At 44.2% G+C, this 15955-nt stretch overlaps 1 protein-coding gene across 5 annotated transcripts in view; it reads left to right on the top strand.

The window, feature by feature from the left end:
• The window catches only part of AMOT (angiomotin), a 66609-nt gene that overhangs the window by 16487 nt on the left and 34167 nt on the right, over positions 1 to 15955 (top strand). For 4 of the 5 annotated variants that reach the window (XM_008975561.4, XM_063601755.1, XM_034950343.4 and 1 more), the window contains 4 exons: positions 1813 to 2746; positions 9125 to 9641; positions 13609 to 13753; positions 15016 to 15108. In XM_008975561.4, coding sequence (XP_008973809.2) covers positions 1875 to 2746; positions 9125 to 9641; positions 13609 to 13753; positions 15016 to 15108 — 1627 coding nt within the window. In that variant the 5' untranslated portion in view covers positions 1813 to 1874. Of the gene's footprint in view, positions 1 to 1812; positions 2747 to 5601; positions 5678 to 9124; positions 9642 to 13608; positions 13754 to 15015; positions 15109 to 15955 lie in introns of those variants that run through there. The other variant, XM_034950345.2, reaches the window with a different exon arrangement.

The following is a 15955-nucleotide window of genomic DNA, read 5'->3' as shown; positions in this document are numbered from 1 at the left end:
GTGTGCATGCTGGGTGGGGTGGGTGTGACGTGGGAGGGGGTGGTATACTTTTCAGGGTCCAGGGCAGCTCAGTGTCTGCATTTCCCTGCGTTACAGGGAGGGTTTGTAAATCACTTTTGCTTTAACACCATACTTGTTCCTGTTTCCAGTTTGTGAGCAAGGAAAAGTAATTTGGTAGTCATCTCTCTAGTTTTGGGCACCAAAAAGGATTTATATATTATGCTTGTCAGCCTATCAGAATATCCCAATTTGACAGTTCAAGTACAGGAGTCCTGGAGGCACATTGGGAGGAATGGAAAAGGGACTGGGTTGCTTAACCCACTGGTGTGCACTTCCCAAGAGAATATGATGAGAGGGACTTTGGAGGGTCCCTTCGTGTTGTCAGACTGCCCAGCGCAACAGTTGGAAGCCAGGTAGCAGTAACCAACAAGACGTGAAGAAAGAGAGAAGATGAACTTTCTTCATATACTATATGTACATTCTGGGTCACTCTCTCTCTGCATGACCAAAAGAAAGGGGTTCGTGTTTCCAGAGAGATTGCAGGCCACTTAATATCATAGAAATAAGAGCCTGGGAGCCAGGGATCCAGAGTTGCCATCTAGAAGCCTGATGCTGGTTAAACTGACCTTTATTGTGACTTTTCGTGTGACATTATGTTCATTCTCCACCAATTACTGAAGCTCCTTAGAGTGAAAGTTTCATTATTGAACATTATTACTTAATTCCAATACTTAACATTGACAGATTCTGCCCAAAGAATTTTTGAATCTCTAATGAATTAGTGTGTACTATACAGTGCTGAGAGAGAGAAATCACCTACCAGCCATTTTTTGTTGAGAAAATAGACGTCAAGAAAAGAGGAATCAGTTGTATACCCTGTAAACCAATAGTATGATTAGAATTTGAATATTAAATTGTGTTACTAAAATCAGTTTCAGTCAACCCATAGTACCTGTTCAGAAGAATTGATGGTGAGGGAGGGGATATGCTAATCGTATACCCTTTCCAGAAGGATGATCTTTACATTTTTCAATTTCTAAATTTTGTCAGAGGCACACTTCAAATAAAAGAGGCTTCCCCTTTAAGCTTCTACCCAATAACAATAACAGCAAATCTAAATGACTGTTTCTGGAGAGCTGAAAGGCAACTTTGTCAGTAATAAGTATTCCAAGTCCTTCTCTTATTAAGCCAAGGAGCATCCAAAATGGAGACTATGAAAATGATTTTTTAAAAAGATGTTTCAGAGCCTTATGAGATCAGAGAAAAAGATTTGCATCGAGGCAGGGATCATTACTGTCTGGTGCAAGCCAAGCTCTCTTCACCTTTTATTTATTTGAGTCTTTATTTTGCATTTTGTAGCTGCCTTCATATGCTGAGCTGCTTTACAAATCCTGTTATGGGGTAACTTTCCCCACTGTCCTGCCCCCACCTCCACAGCCATAAGATTTGGGTTTTTGCTTTAAATAGAATACAGAGAGATGAAGCCTGTGAATATGGACCTTGAAAAGTTACCCCCTTTGATTACCCTAGTTGACTGTTCCAGGTTTCTCAAGCATTCTTAGGAGTTAAGTCCAGATTGAATATTTAACTCATGCTAAAAGTGAAAGAGGAAACCTAGAGCTCTTATGCCTCCATGTTCTTCATCATATCAGTGCTAGGGCCTGGAATCCCCAACAATCTATTAATTTTAGAGTCAATTCTCTACTTTGTTTCTGCAATCGAATCCTCACCCTCCAATATCCATTTTCTTTCCCTTTAGAGGACTGATTTATCCATCAACTGGGTGTTAAGCTTCCTGTTTCCCCTTCCCAGGTCAAGGGCAGCCCAGGTGCCCAATTTCTCTCTCTCTTCACAAGGCACCACCAGCAATAGAGATGAGAAATTCTGAAGAACAGCCAAGTGGAGGGACCACGGTATTGCAGCGTTTGCTACAAGAGCAGCTTCGCTATGGCAATCCTAGTGAGAATCGCAGCCTGCTTGCCATACACCAGCAAGCCACAGGGAATGGCCCTCCTTTCCCCAGTGGCAGTGGGAACCCGGGCCCTCAGAGTGATGTGTTGAGTCCTCAAGACCACCACCAACAGCTTGTGGCTCATGCTGCTCGACAAGAACCCCAGGGGCAGGAAATCCAGTCAGAAAACCTCATCATGGAGAAGCAGCTGTCTCCTCGAATGCAAAATAATGAAGAACTCCCGACCTATGAAGAAGCCAAGGTCCAGTCCCAGTACTTTCGGGGCCAACAGCATGCCAGTGTTGGAGCTGCCTTCTATGTCACTGGAGTCACCAACCAGAAGATGAGGACCGAGGGACGCCCATCAGTTCAGCGGCTCAATCCTGGAAAGATGCACCAAGATGAGGGACTCAGAGACCTTAAGCAAGGGCATGTCCGTTCCTTGAGTGAACGACTAATGCAGATGTCACTGGCCACCAGTGGAGTTAAGGCCCATCCACCTGTTACCAGTGCTCCCCTCTCCCCACCACAACCCAATGACCTCTACAAGAATCCCACAAGTTCCAGTGAATTCTACAAGGCCCAAGGGCCACTTCCTAACCAGCATAGCCTGAAGGGCATGGAACACCGAGGCCCCCCACCAGAATATCCCTTCAAGGGCATGCCACCCCAATCTGTAGTGTGCAAGCCCCAAGAGCCAGGGCACTTCTATAGTGAGCATCGCCTGAACCAGCCAGGGAGAACAGAGGGGCAACTGATGAGGTATCAGCATCCCCCTGAGTATGGAGCAGCCAGGTAAGAGAGTTCTGTTTCTGTCATTTCCTGACCTCATCCCCAACCAGCTTCTGCTGTGTGTTGGGAATCTTAGGGAAGGAATGGGCAGGTGTTTGATATAACAAACTCTGCAATGCATGACAGGCCTCTGGCTTCGTGAATTGCCTGCCAACCTGAATTTGTAGCCTCTTTAGCCATAATTAGCACTGTATTAACAATCCCTTAGCTTTGTAGGTTGAGCATGGCCTCAACTGCCTAGTGGATGAACAGGAGCAAAAGTCTTGTTTTCAGCAGCTATTTGCTGTCCTCTCTCCTAGGATGTTGAAGGGGTCTGTGTTTCTCATAAGCCCTCCTTGAGAGGTAGAAGCAAATTACCTTGCACTTTAATTAGTCTGGAACATCCTATCACTTGCACATATTCCCCTCCATGAAGCTTTCATCATTTATTTTTGCAAACAAATCTGTGTATTTCTTGTCAGTTACCATTTTTCCATAGAATTACCATTATTCTTTTGGACTCTAAACAAACACCCAGATGTTATGGTGGGGGAGCTATGTATGTATGTAGGTTCAGAATGTTACTTGCCTTATGCTTGCAGTTTATGAAATCTGGACTGTTGTATCTTTTTTTGGTAGAGAATTTATTAGTTGCCTGTCACATTTTTAAACCTCTGAGTTAAATTCCCATCACATCATATAGAAATTTTGGTCAGATGCTAGAATACAGAAGGAAAAATATTACCATTTCTGTCTTATATATTTAGTTGTTCCTATATATACTTCTTAATTATTCAGAGGTCCATTGTCCCACTGCTGTATTCACTAGACCTTATGATTCTATGATTCTGTTCATTGTTCCTGTTGTTAATATTTGGGCCATGTCTCTGATCAGTAGTATTTCCACATATAGGGCAGGAGAAAAGGTTTAAACCGTGGGGACCGATGGTGGCATTTAAGTGTGATATCCTGCCTCATAGCCATGAGTAATGATGGGTGACCATCAGGTTTGAAGTGCTTGGTCCTAGGCTGGCCTTCATTTATATGCGGCTCACAGACTAGGTCTGTGATGTCCTTTGATGTCTACCTCTTTGTCTCCTGTACCCTACTTGCTCATTTTGGAAAAAACCTTCTGGCTTGAAGTTCATTGAGTGGCTCAGGAGAGAAGGCAGTCATGGGGTGGAGTAGGGTGAAAGTGAGAGAAGGCACCTAGCATTTCCTGGTATTTCTTTTTTTTTCCCCTGCAGGTCCTGTTTTTGTAGCCAGAGGCAATTCACTTTGGACTCCACCTCTAACTTTGCCAGTTTAGGATTTTTTTTTTTTTCCCCTCTTAACCCAGGTTGATTTCCTAACCCTTTTCAACCTCCTCTGTGCAGCTTTCAAAGGGCAGGAGCCTATGTTCTGATCAGTGTCTTGGAACAGGAAATGGGGTAACCAACAAGGCTACTCAGGTTTAAAAGAGATCAAGAACCAGATTCCCATCTGACCAATGAAACAGAAGACCCAGGGAGGGGTTGGTCTGTTCAAGACTGCCTCACTTAGTGGAAACCCATTCAAGCCAGCAAAATATCAATGAAGCTGGGGGTTTTTATTTTGCTTTTCCCATCAGTATGGAAGAGTCTGTTGATGGGCTGATGTCTGTTGCCTTGTGGGAGGGGAGTGTGTTGGCTGGGGTGTGGAGCAGAAGCCACAGCCCCACTCAGCACACAGCCCGCCTTCCCAGGAGAGCTATTTTCAGAACTCATTCACCAGTATTGTTTGTGATCTGAAATGACTCCCACAGTGTTTGAAGCTAGATGGAAAATTATCTGCCCTTTGATCTGCCTAAATAAATAATGAGGAGCCCAAAGAGGTTTTCTTTTTTTTTCCTTTTCTTCCCATCCTGATTAAACCACCGGAGAAATTTAGCTGCATGTATTTTACAGGAAGATACATATTTTTTATCCTCCCACCTAAGTTATCTGTGGATTTCTCTTTCTTTCTGTCCTCAAAAGCAACAGAGCCCATGATGATCTACCCTTGTTGAGCAGCATTTTAATACACAGTTTTGCTGTAACAGGTTTTTCTCTATGGGAAAGGAGCAGAGTGCTTGATAATGCTTGATGAATAAGCAAACCTAAAATGGCCCTAGTGGGAGGATGCTCCATATGAAATTTGGGTCTGCATCAGGCAAATACTGGCCGTAAAATTGTTGCAGGGCCCTACATGAGGGAGTGGCACCTATTGACAAATTACTGGCAAAAGGAGGTAGTTGAACTGCTTTCCAGAAGTGTACTGCTTTAAGGTGGTGACACATTTTCCCTCCTTTATTTCCTTTAACCAACTAGCTATACAGTTTGTGAGTACCTTTCCAAGTAACTGCTGCTAGCAGCAACCAATTAGAAGACTACATTCTGAGCCCTTAATCCACAAATTACAAGTCAGGATGCAAAGCAAACTCTTTGAACAAATTTCTGTTAAGAAAACATTTGCTTGCTTTTCGAGGTGCAGTGAACTGCTGGAGATTTGCTGTTAAAATGAACAAAATTATAAACAATCCTTTTATTACTTCATCTTTCTTATGCCCTCCTCCCCTTAAAAAATAAATACCTTGAATGCCCAGAACCCCAGATGAGAAACAAGGCCAAGCTATCTGAATAATTTTAAAATTTCAGAATCTTTGTCTTTCTAAGTGCTGAACCTTTTCTGCATCCTAGGTTTATACATTTATCAACTGCTTTTAAAAATTAAATCATTTCTGTTTATAAAGCAGCCACCTCCTTTCAATTGTTGAAATCCTGCCCAGATCTGAGGTTTCTTGAAATCCTTGTTTAGTGGAATCTAAGGGTGACCTAACTCTGTAGTTCAGAGCAGAGCTGGTTGTGCAAGAGAAACCATCAGGAATTTGCAGCCTGCTCCAGGATTCACAGATTCACCGATTCACCATTGCAGAGCCTGGGAAAGGCAGTTTCTGTGGTGAGGATCAATCAAGTTCCAGGCTATTGGGTGGCACCTGCTCTGGTGAGAGTGTGTGCGCAGGATTGCACATGTGTGTGCCAGGAGTGTGGAGTGTGTGTGTGCATGCACATGTGTGCATGTGTGTGTGGCTGGGGAGGGTGAGGGCTCCCAGTCATCGAGGTGGCAGGGTGGAAGGTGCTGTGTCAGCTGGGTAGAGTGGCTTTTACTTTCCCTTTGAGTCCTTACTACTGTCTCTGGGAGGAGTGTACCCCCCACCCTACCCCACTTCCCAGCTTTGGGGAGGATCCTGATTTTAGTCACTGGCCTTTGTCCTGCATGTATGCTATGTCCCCTTTTCTGCAGAGCCCCAGTGGCCCAGGTAGCCTTAGGAAGGAGCAGGATGAAGGGAGGGAAGTGGCAGGAGGCAGGTCAGGGCTTGCATGGAATCATGTGATTCTGTTGTCTGCAGGCGGCTTGTTGTTCCTGGTTAATGTGTCAGTGGGGAGCGATTCAGGCTGCTGTGTGCTGGAAGGACCTGGAGAGTGTGCTGCTCACATGGCTGCCACCTTTATTATTACTGTCATTACTTTTACTGTTATTATTTAACTTGGGGTGTATTTTGGCTTCCTCTGACATCCTCCCCCTCCAACTCTCCCTTACCCCGTCATTCCTTAATCTCTTTTTCTCAGGGGGAGCTTCACCCCAGTGTTCATTCCGTCCTGCTTTCCCCTGGTGGGTGGATGCTGGAGCCCAGATTGAGGTCTTCACTGAAGGGCTTTCTCTCCCTTTGCGACTGCCCAAGCCATTGCTGGTTTGCAAACCAACCAGTGACGGGCTGCCTTGGTTTTCCCAACATCACGGTGCACTGAGATCTGCTTCCTTTTCCAGCCTGGGGAATTGAGGGGCAGCTGCCTTGTCTCTGCTTATCTTCATCCTCAGCTTATCTGACCCCAGAGACCTCCTTCTGGAGACCTCATGGTCTCCTCCTTCCCAAGGTCCCTGGAAGGCCATGTGCTGTTGTCCAGGGAATGGAGGGGCCTTTCAGTCTCCAGGCAGGAGGGAGGCCAGTGGCTGAGTTTGTTTGAGAGAGAGGCCTGGGTTGCTTGATGAGGCCCAGGGGAGCTGTGGAGAGAAAGCCCATTTCAGAACTGGGCGTTTAGTCTTTAAAAGAGAATACCTCCCAGGCCTTGGACTGCAAATCCTGGGAACAAAAATGAAGGTTAATATAGTGATTTTTTTCCCTTAAAATTTGAGAGCTGCATTGGAGAACATGAAACTTAAGCCCCTCTTTTCTGCCCACAAAGCAGAAAAGAGACACACAAGCCCCAACAAATCTCAGGACATTATATTTTAATTCTGTAGGCATGTAGAAATTGTAATAGCTCTCATTCAAAGAGAAAAAAGAGCACTTAGTCTTTTACCTGTGAGGAAACTGAAGATCCATAGAATGGAAAATAGGAGCTCTTCACCAAATAAATGTATAAATAACTCCCAGGCTTTTGATTGAATGAGTGCTTTGAGCTCTGGGGAAAAATATTATGTATGGCAGCAACTTTCCAGTTGTACTTATGAGTACCATGTCAATTCTTCTTTGCCCAAATAGTTCGCATGCCCTCTTCAATATTCAGCAATTATTTATAATGACAGATGTATGTGATTGGAAGAATGTGGGTACACCAGAGGCATAGGTGGGCCTGAGCGACAGAATCCAGGGTTTGTACAGGTTTGAGGACTCTTGGGGAAGATCTAGGTTATTGGGTATCCATGAGAAAGTGTTTGGAATGATTTTGTAGCTGTAAAAAGCCCTTATAGTTAAGATCTCTTGTAAAGATGGATACATGAACAGTAATGGTAACTGGAGTGTGTGTCTGAGGAATGTGCTTTAGCATCTGGAATGCCAGTTAAAAGTTAATTGCTCCTGGTGATTTGTCCCAGTTCCACCATGAATTTTATGCAATTTATTGCAAAGATTAAATGGATATCCTTTAAGTAACAAGCTAACAAGGTCAGCTTATCTCACTGGGAGGTAGAGAAGTGACTGTAATTCCTATTCCGCCAAAAATGAGAAGACCCCAGTATTTTTGCAATTTATTTGTGACCTCAAGAATAAAATGGGCTCATGCAGATTAAGTAACTTGCACCAAGTTACACAGCTCGTGAGCAGTAGAAGAGGTCTCCAGACTCCCTCTGTTGGGATCCAGATCCCATGCACTTAGCCATCTGTCTTCCCTGGATTGAGAAATATCAACTGTAGAACAAGTGTCCACAGGACATGGGAGCATATGAGGTTAATTGGGCATGAGCTAGGGCATGAACAAGCTTTTTGTCTTCAGTGCACACTGACAGATACTATTCCTGGTAGTGGTGATGGTGGAAGTGATCCATCCACATACTAATTGTTTCCCTTAATGGCTAATAGTCATTAGGTATGAATTATTTATACTTAGGTGTTAGCATTTTGTACCTGGTAATTAGGTACAAAAATGGGAGAGCCACATTAAACAATGTACCAAAGGTCTCTTTCTGGAACTTTCTATGAGCAATAGGTTGGAAATCTAAGTATCAGTGCACAGAAATCAATGCATTATGGCAGTAGAAAAAGCCAGAAAATGGGAATTGGGAAAGAAGGATTCTATCTTGGCACCACCACTCTAATATTTGGCAGATGACTTCCCCTTTCTGGACCTCATTCCCCATCTGTCCAGTGATAGAGTTGAACTAAATAATTTTCTTTTAAGGTCTTTCCAGTTCTTACATTTTGCGATTCATTACATCAAAAATAGTATGTTAGCATTGCTTGTAACCCTCTTCAAGTCTTTTTATGGTTATTGCTAATGGGAATCATTAAATCGTTAACAACTGGAAGCAACAATAATTATTTAGTGTCTCTAATATAAGTATCTACCAATCCTTGAATAGTTTTTTTTTCTTTTTTTTGTGAATGTATGAATTACTAAAGGGAGTTGCAGATAGCAAGATGGGGGTGGTTTTTATGGCTGTTTGTTGTTTCCATCCTGGCAAATGGAACATAGTTTCTAAACTAGGATCTTTATGTGTGCTGGACCACGTGTATAATGTCAGAAAAGGTTTAATTTAAAATAATGAGATGAAAATTACCTTGTAGAAGAATCGTTTGAAATGTTTAGACTTGAGCAAACGGGTGTACAGGTGTGTATCACTACGATTTTCACAAAGTGACCATGGAAGTTGTCTGGTTCTGACCCTCATGGGATCACACCTCTGTTTGTCAGGCAGAGGCACAGAAGGTCAGGCTGGAAAAGGGCTGTAGTCTTTGCAGAGATAGAGCAGGCTGGGTTAGACTTCCCCATAGTCAGACCCTGCCTGCTCTTCATTTTGCAGGTGTCCTGGGGGCATCAGAAGCCTCCTCATCTCACTTTTGTGTGCCCTTCTCCCCCAGTGCCTTAGGAGAGAAATTAACCCGCACCTGCCCTTCATGTTTTACAGGCCAGCGCAGGACATCTCATTGCCATTGTCAGCCAGGAACTCGCAGCCTCACAGCCCTACTTCTTCTCTGACCTCTGGGGGGTCCTTGCCCTTGCTACAATCTCCACCATCCACTAGATTGTCTCCTGCCCGACACCCCTTGGTCCCAAACCAGGGAGACCATTCAGCTCACCTGCCTAGGCCGCAGCAGCATTTCCTTCCTAATCAGGCTCACCAGGGGGATCATTACCGTCTCTCCCAACCTGGCCTGAGTCAGCAGCAGCAGCAACAGCAGCAGCAGCACCATCATCACCATCACCACCAACAGCAGCAGCAGCAGCCACAGCAGCAGCCAGGAGAAGCCTATTCAGCTATGCCTCGGGCTCAGCCATCCTCTGCTTCTTATCAGCCAGTGCCAGCAGACCCTTTTGCCATTGTTTCCAGAGCCCAGCAGATGGTTGAGATCCTCTCAGACGAGAACCGGAACTTGAGGCAAGAGTTGGAAGGATGCTATGAGAAGGTGGCAAGACTGCAGAAGGTGAGGCTTCCGTTTTGGGATATTAGGGTCTCTAAGTCTTTATTTGTGAGACTTGTTTAATATCCACATTAAAGTCTCCAGTTGTGAATCCCAGCATTACTTGTGGCAGGTCTTCAGGATTTTTATATCTGAAGGTTAGATATGAGTCAAACTTTGGAAAAAGCCTTCTACCTGTCTACCTAGGAGAAGTAACGTCTTACATTTACACAAGGAGAAAAAAATTTATGCAGTTTTTCCAGACGCTATAGCCCTAAAGAAAACATGATTAATTCTTTTAGAATTCCAAAAGGCAGTGATACTTCTTGATAAGAATACTGGTGATGCCTTTATATGTAAAGGATCTGACGGCACCTTAAGGCTCATTGTCTTGGTCACGTTTTCCCAAATATGAATTTGAATCTTAAATATAAAAATAAATGTAGTTCCTAGAAAAATCTCACCAGCTAAAGTTTGAGCAGTCCTGCCTTGTTCTGGAAAAGGCTCAGAATACTTTTTCCTAGTGGGAGTTCTCATAGTAACTCTCTTTCAACAATCCCTCCACCCCACCCTTTGATTTGGTCCCTCCCTGCAGCTCAAATTCAACATCTGCTCTCTTTCTCTGTTGTATGTGGGGGGCAGGAGGGGCTTAACACCACAGCTGGGTGACAGGTGACAGCCCTAGGCTGAGGAAATAGAAAAAGGAGTGTATCTCCAGTTCACATTCTTCTCTGCCCACCCCCATTGGGACTTTACCTCTGGAGTACCCCAAGCGAGGAACCTTAGCTCTTGGCTTCCAGGGGCTGCTGGTAAATAGGGTTATGCCTTTGGCCGCTTCTTTGCAGCTTTTGTCATTGTGGAGCTATTGTGGTTTGGTCTCCCTACAATGTGAACTGTTCAGAGAGGTGAGGGTGAAGGTGGGGGAGGGACAGGAGGATGCCTTGTATTGTCCAGCAACTCTGTCCTTAGGAAACACCAGGAGTGGAAATTTCAGAGGCCTGAATGAAGCTGAGTATTTGTAAACAGACACCAAATCTGGGGGCCTAAAGGAGACAGGGGCTTATTATCAGCAGAGGATTTTTTTTCTTTCTTTCTTTTTTTTTTTTTTTTTTGAGACGGAGTCTCGCTCTTGTTACCTAGCCTGCAGTGCAATGGCACGATCTCCACTCACTGCAACTTCCGCCTCCTGGGTTCAAGCAGTTCTCCTGCCTCAGCCTCCTGAGTAGCTGGGATTACAGGCATGTGTCACCACGCCTGGCTAATTTTGTATTTTTAGTAGAGACGGGGTTTCTCCATGTTGGCCAGGCTGGTCTCGAACTCCCGACCTCAGGTGATCCGCCCGCCTTGGTCTCCCAAAGTGCTGGGATTATAGGCGTGAGCCACTGCGCCTGGCAAACAGAGGATTTTTATATAGGAAAATGGCTTCCCTGTCCCTTAGTTTTCCTAAATCTGGATGAGGGTTGTTGGAGTGCTCTGAGAATTGTTTCTTCCCGGCTTTTCCCTGATTTTGTATTTTCACCCCCAAATTTTAACTATATCCCTATCCCCATCGCTTTGGTGAAATAAATTAATTATATCCATACACTAGAAACCCAGTCTGGCTGATTAGGCTAACAGTTGACACCCCCTCTCCAAACTCTCTCTTCATGGTGATCCCAGCCCATCTTTGATACAATCACTGAAGGATGAACCCAGCTCTAATACGGGCCCTTTTTGCCAGAGGATCCATGGTGATTTTTTGTGTGTGTGGGAGTGGATTCAGCCAGTGACAGGGAAGAGGGACAGAGAATAGGATTGCTGTTGTTTGTTCCCCAAGATGGGAAAAGATGCCTCAAATAAGTGTAACTGGAACAGCTTGAATGTTGGGAAAGTAGAGGCTGACCCAGTGTCGAGGTAGAGTAGAGGGGAAGGTGGACCAGGAGAGGAAAAGGAAAGTGGGGAAAATTAAGGTAGATCCCAGGTAGTGCTGGAGGAAATGAAAAGGCCTGAGGCTCATGAGGGGAATAAGTAGACAGAGTAAGTCTGGAAAACCCACTGCCACCCTCCTCTCTGCCCCCACCATCACCCAGCCCAAACCAGTGGATATATCCTTCTGTGATGGCTTTTCCTGGAAGGCCCTATTGAGAGCTGTGGGACTTGCCCTTTTGAAGGATAGAGTATCTACACAGGGGGTAGGGGAAGGATTAGTACAAGATCTTGAAATAGCAGTCTGCACACCTTGAGGAAAGGGACTACCTTCTAGGTGTTGCATTCTGTGCACAACCGGACAGCCTTGAACTATAAATGCTGCCCAGAGCAGACCAACACCAAGCCTGCTCTTTCAGATGGAAATGTTTATTTTCTCTCCCCAGCGCTTGAGTTTCATGCAAAAGCTTCATCAGGCGCAGGCCTTGCAGATCTTGTCTCTAAATGCCATTCACCAGTTTTCACCTTCTGTGCTGCTATCTTGGTGCCATCTGTGAAGAGAAAAACACTTTTGAGTCTGCTCTTTTCTGTGGTGTAAGCCTTATTTGTTTGCAGGCAGTCCTGTCTCTGGCAGAATTTTGGAGATGGAGGCGGGTTGAATCTGACTGGTTTGGCAACCTTACCTTTCCCCTAGTGTCCCATTAGGGGCCTGATATTTCTCCCCTGAAAGTACCCTGAGCTTTGTTAAACAGGATAGTGGAAAACACAGAAGCAATGCAGAATGGTTGCAGAGTCCAATTTAATCTGAAAATTGCTTAATAGACCGTGGGTTTATTTGTCTTATACAAATTATATGCAAATATCTGTGTGGCTATTATATGTGCAATGGAGCTATACTAGTTACAGAAAAACTCTGGAGTCTAATTTCTCATTTTCTGCCTGATTGTGGCTGATTCAGGGGAAGACCCTTTCTCTCTGAGTTTATTTTCCCCATTTTATGAGATTTGCAGGGGTGTCATAAAACACAACTCTGATTATGATTTTCTGTTCAAAAACCTATACTGGTTTCCCATTGACTATGGGATAAAGTCCAAATGCCTGGCATTAAAAGCATTTTATGATCTGACTCCAATCTATCTTAGCAGCCATATCTCGCCAGGTTCCCTCTGCGTACCCCACAGTGTCCAGCCAAATTAAACGACTGGTCATTCTGGGAATGCATTTGCTTACTCAGAATAGAATACCCTTCCCCTCACCTCTGCTCATTGAAATCTGACCCAGCTTTCAGGATCTGACTCTAAATGCCACCTCTTCTCAGAAATTGTTCTCCTCCCCACTTCCCCAACCAGGAATAACTTCTTCCTTGTCTGTACTTTATGGCACTACTTCTACTTTTCTTAAAGATGTATCTTGCCCTATATTCTTTCATTCGATTGGATTGAAACCTCCTTGAGGGCAGTGAGAATGTTCTCATTCATATTTACACACCCCCAATAGTACTTTAAAGAGTTCGTGCAAATATTTGGCCCTTGGTAAATGTTTGTTAAATTGAACTGAACTACTTCATGAAGCTTGGGGTTTTTAGGGTTGGTCTCTGCTGCTGACAGTTGATCTTCAGAGGCAATTTGACTTTTCTCTCTACTAAAATGAGAAGAGGTATCCTGTCTAGGCAGATAATCAGTGCAGACTGGAACCAACATGTGAAAGCCCTTTGAATGCTTTGGAATATCTACATACTATATAGATTATTACTAATATTTTCAAAATTAAGAGTTTTCTTCAGAAATTAAAATCCTTTATAACTATTTATAAAATTTATTCTATCTTACCATCTCCTCTGAAGGCAGAAATTGTCTATTTTTTTAACCCGAGGAAAGACCATGACACCATGAGTTAATTACTAAGCTTGTGGTTAAAGGTGGAGATCCTTTCTTGAAACTTGTCTCATCTGACTGTGTTATGCTTGCCTCCTGGCCATCTGTGAGCCCTGGGAGAAGCTGTCAGCGAGGATTTGCCTGTTTGTTTTCAGACCGTTTTCCCCATCACCCTCCTACCATCACCACCATTGTCTTTTTTTGTTGTTAAGGTGGAGACAGAAATCCAGCGCGTCTCGGAGGCATATGAGAACCTCGTGAAGTCATCCTCCAAAAGAGAGGCCCTAGAGAAAGCCATGAGAAACAAGCTAGAGGGCGAGATTCGGAGGATGCATGATTTCAACAGGGATCTGAGAGGTGAGGGAACCAAAAGACTTGTCTTTGTACTTCTGAAGCAGCTGCAGGGTGGTGAAGGGAAGGGCTGAGCAGGATCCAACTAGGCTCTTTGGGGTTGTCCAACCCACCGGTATGGGCAGTAAATGGCTGGGCATGTGCCAGGCTAATTTTTTGTGACTGCAATAGTCCTCAGTCCCAAGCTTGATTGATCAAAGTGTGGATGCACCTCACTGGTCTTCTGAGCAATGAGCTGATGTGTTAATCAGGCAGGATCCCTGCTGGGACTCCTGGACCCACCTGGCCCACCCCCACAATAGGTGCTGCCTCTTCTTTTTAACAGGTTTTACAGAGGCGTGCCCTTTGACTGCAAGCTTGAAGTATAATGTCCTCTCTTATTTCCAGGACTGACTGACTCCTTTTATTTTTGACTTTCACCTGATAATATTGAAGACTTTGGGAAATATTTCTACTTTAAAGTGCCTTCAGCACCTTCAAAACTGCTAACCTTGGGGATGGTACTTTCTTTTTTTTTTCCTTTTTCTTTTCTTTTTTTTTCTTTGAGTTGGAGTCTTGCACTGTCGCCCAGGCTGGAGAGCACTGGCATAATCTCAGCTCACTGCAACCTCCACCTCCCAGGTTCAAGTGATTCTCCTGCCTCAGCCTCCTGAGTAGCTGGCTGGGATTACCAGCGTGCGCCACCATGCCTGGCTAATTTTTGTATTTGTAGAGATGGGGTTTTGCCACGTTGGCCATGCTGGTCTTAAACTCCTGACCTCAGGTGATCCACCCACCGTGGCCTCCCAAAGTGCTGGGATTACAGGCATGAGTCACTGTGCCCGGCCAGGGATGTTACTATCTTTGAATTTTGGTTATTTTATCTTTAGAGTCAGGGGGCCCAAATACATGCTGCTAGTTGTCCCTTTCTAGCTTTGACATTACATGAGTTTAAATACTTTATAATAACTGTGATACTCTTTTTTTTCTGGTTAATGAAAGATATCTTTATATATTTGGGGATGGATAATTTCATTGAAATTTAGAATTCTGCACTTAACTTAGGTTTTGGCAGTGAGGAGTGAAAGCATTAAATACTTACCTCCTCCTCCCCGGCCATGGTCTAGTATTATTTTGGGATTCACATTTGCAAACTCATGTTAGTCACCCATTCCTGTTTAACAAGAAGAAACAGGCTTGTTTTACCAAAGGTCAGTATTTAGAGGGCCAATAGTATGTGCATGAAAGTTTACATTTGAGACCCTGTTGATTGTCTCCAAATTTCACAGAGCGTCTAGAGACTGCCAACAAGCAGCTTGCAGAGAAGGAATATGAGGGGTCAGAGGACACCAGAAAAACCATCTCGCAGCTCTTTGCAAAAAGTAAGTCTGCAAGCTGCAGAAACAGGTATTAACGTGTGGATGGGAGCAAGGTGCGTGAAAAGATTACACTGTTCTCTTTAGCCTTTTAGAACAGCCAGGGCAGAGTCAATATCACTTAAGGATTGTTTTTCCTATTCAGGCATGAAGTTGGAAGATTCTGTTCTTTTCCTCCTAAGCCAAGAAGGCTGCTTGCCACAACATCTCGTCACATCACATTGGTCCTTCAGCATTAAACTAGAGAAGCCCCTTGAAATCCCTGCTAGTGTCATTGCTATCTAAATAAAGAGCCTTACTGAACATGAGGTCCCTTCATGTTGAAGGGATTTTCTTAGAAGAAACTGTGTGTTGGCTCTGGTAGAGATGGGATTAATATGCAGGATCGATGATAGTGTTTGGAATACTTCACCTGTACCTGGGGCTCCCTAGTATTTATTGTTACACAGCAGCAGATTGCAAGGGGAGCTAATCCTATGGCCTGAACTAGTGACTCTGGCTGCAGAGTTGGAGGATGTGGGGGAGGGCAGAGCTGTGTCTTCCTCATAATAGTGTTTCCTTTCTCTGGAAATACTCCTAGGACCATGACAATGAATTAATCCTTTTCTTTATCGGTCTCTAATGGACCCCACCCAGCTAGACAATGTCTAATTATTTCCAATTGCCTTAATAAAACCAGCAATAAAAACTTCATAGTGGATTGAGTCCACAGGGAGAATTAGTCGGGGGGAAACAGATGAACTGCTCTCATTTCTGCAGATGCCCGTAGCTAGTTTCCTCTACCCCCAGTCTCCCTCAGTGTAGCTCTGGCTGTAGTTGTGCTCAGTAGGGATTTGTCATTCTCTTCCATCTT

Source organism: Pan paniscus, chromosome X (assembly GCF_029289425.2).
Source record: "Pan paniscus chromosome X, NHGRI_mPanPan1-v2.0_pri, whole genome shotgun sequence".
In the NCBI taxonomy this organism is placed as follows: Eukaryota; Metazoa; Chordata; class Mammalia; order Primates; family Hominidae; genus Pan; species Pan paniscus.
This window is presented reverse-complemented; position numbering and strand designations above follow the sequence as displayed.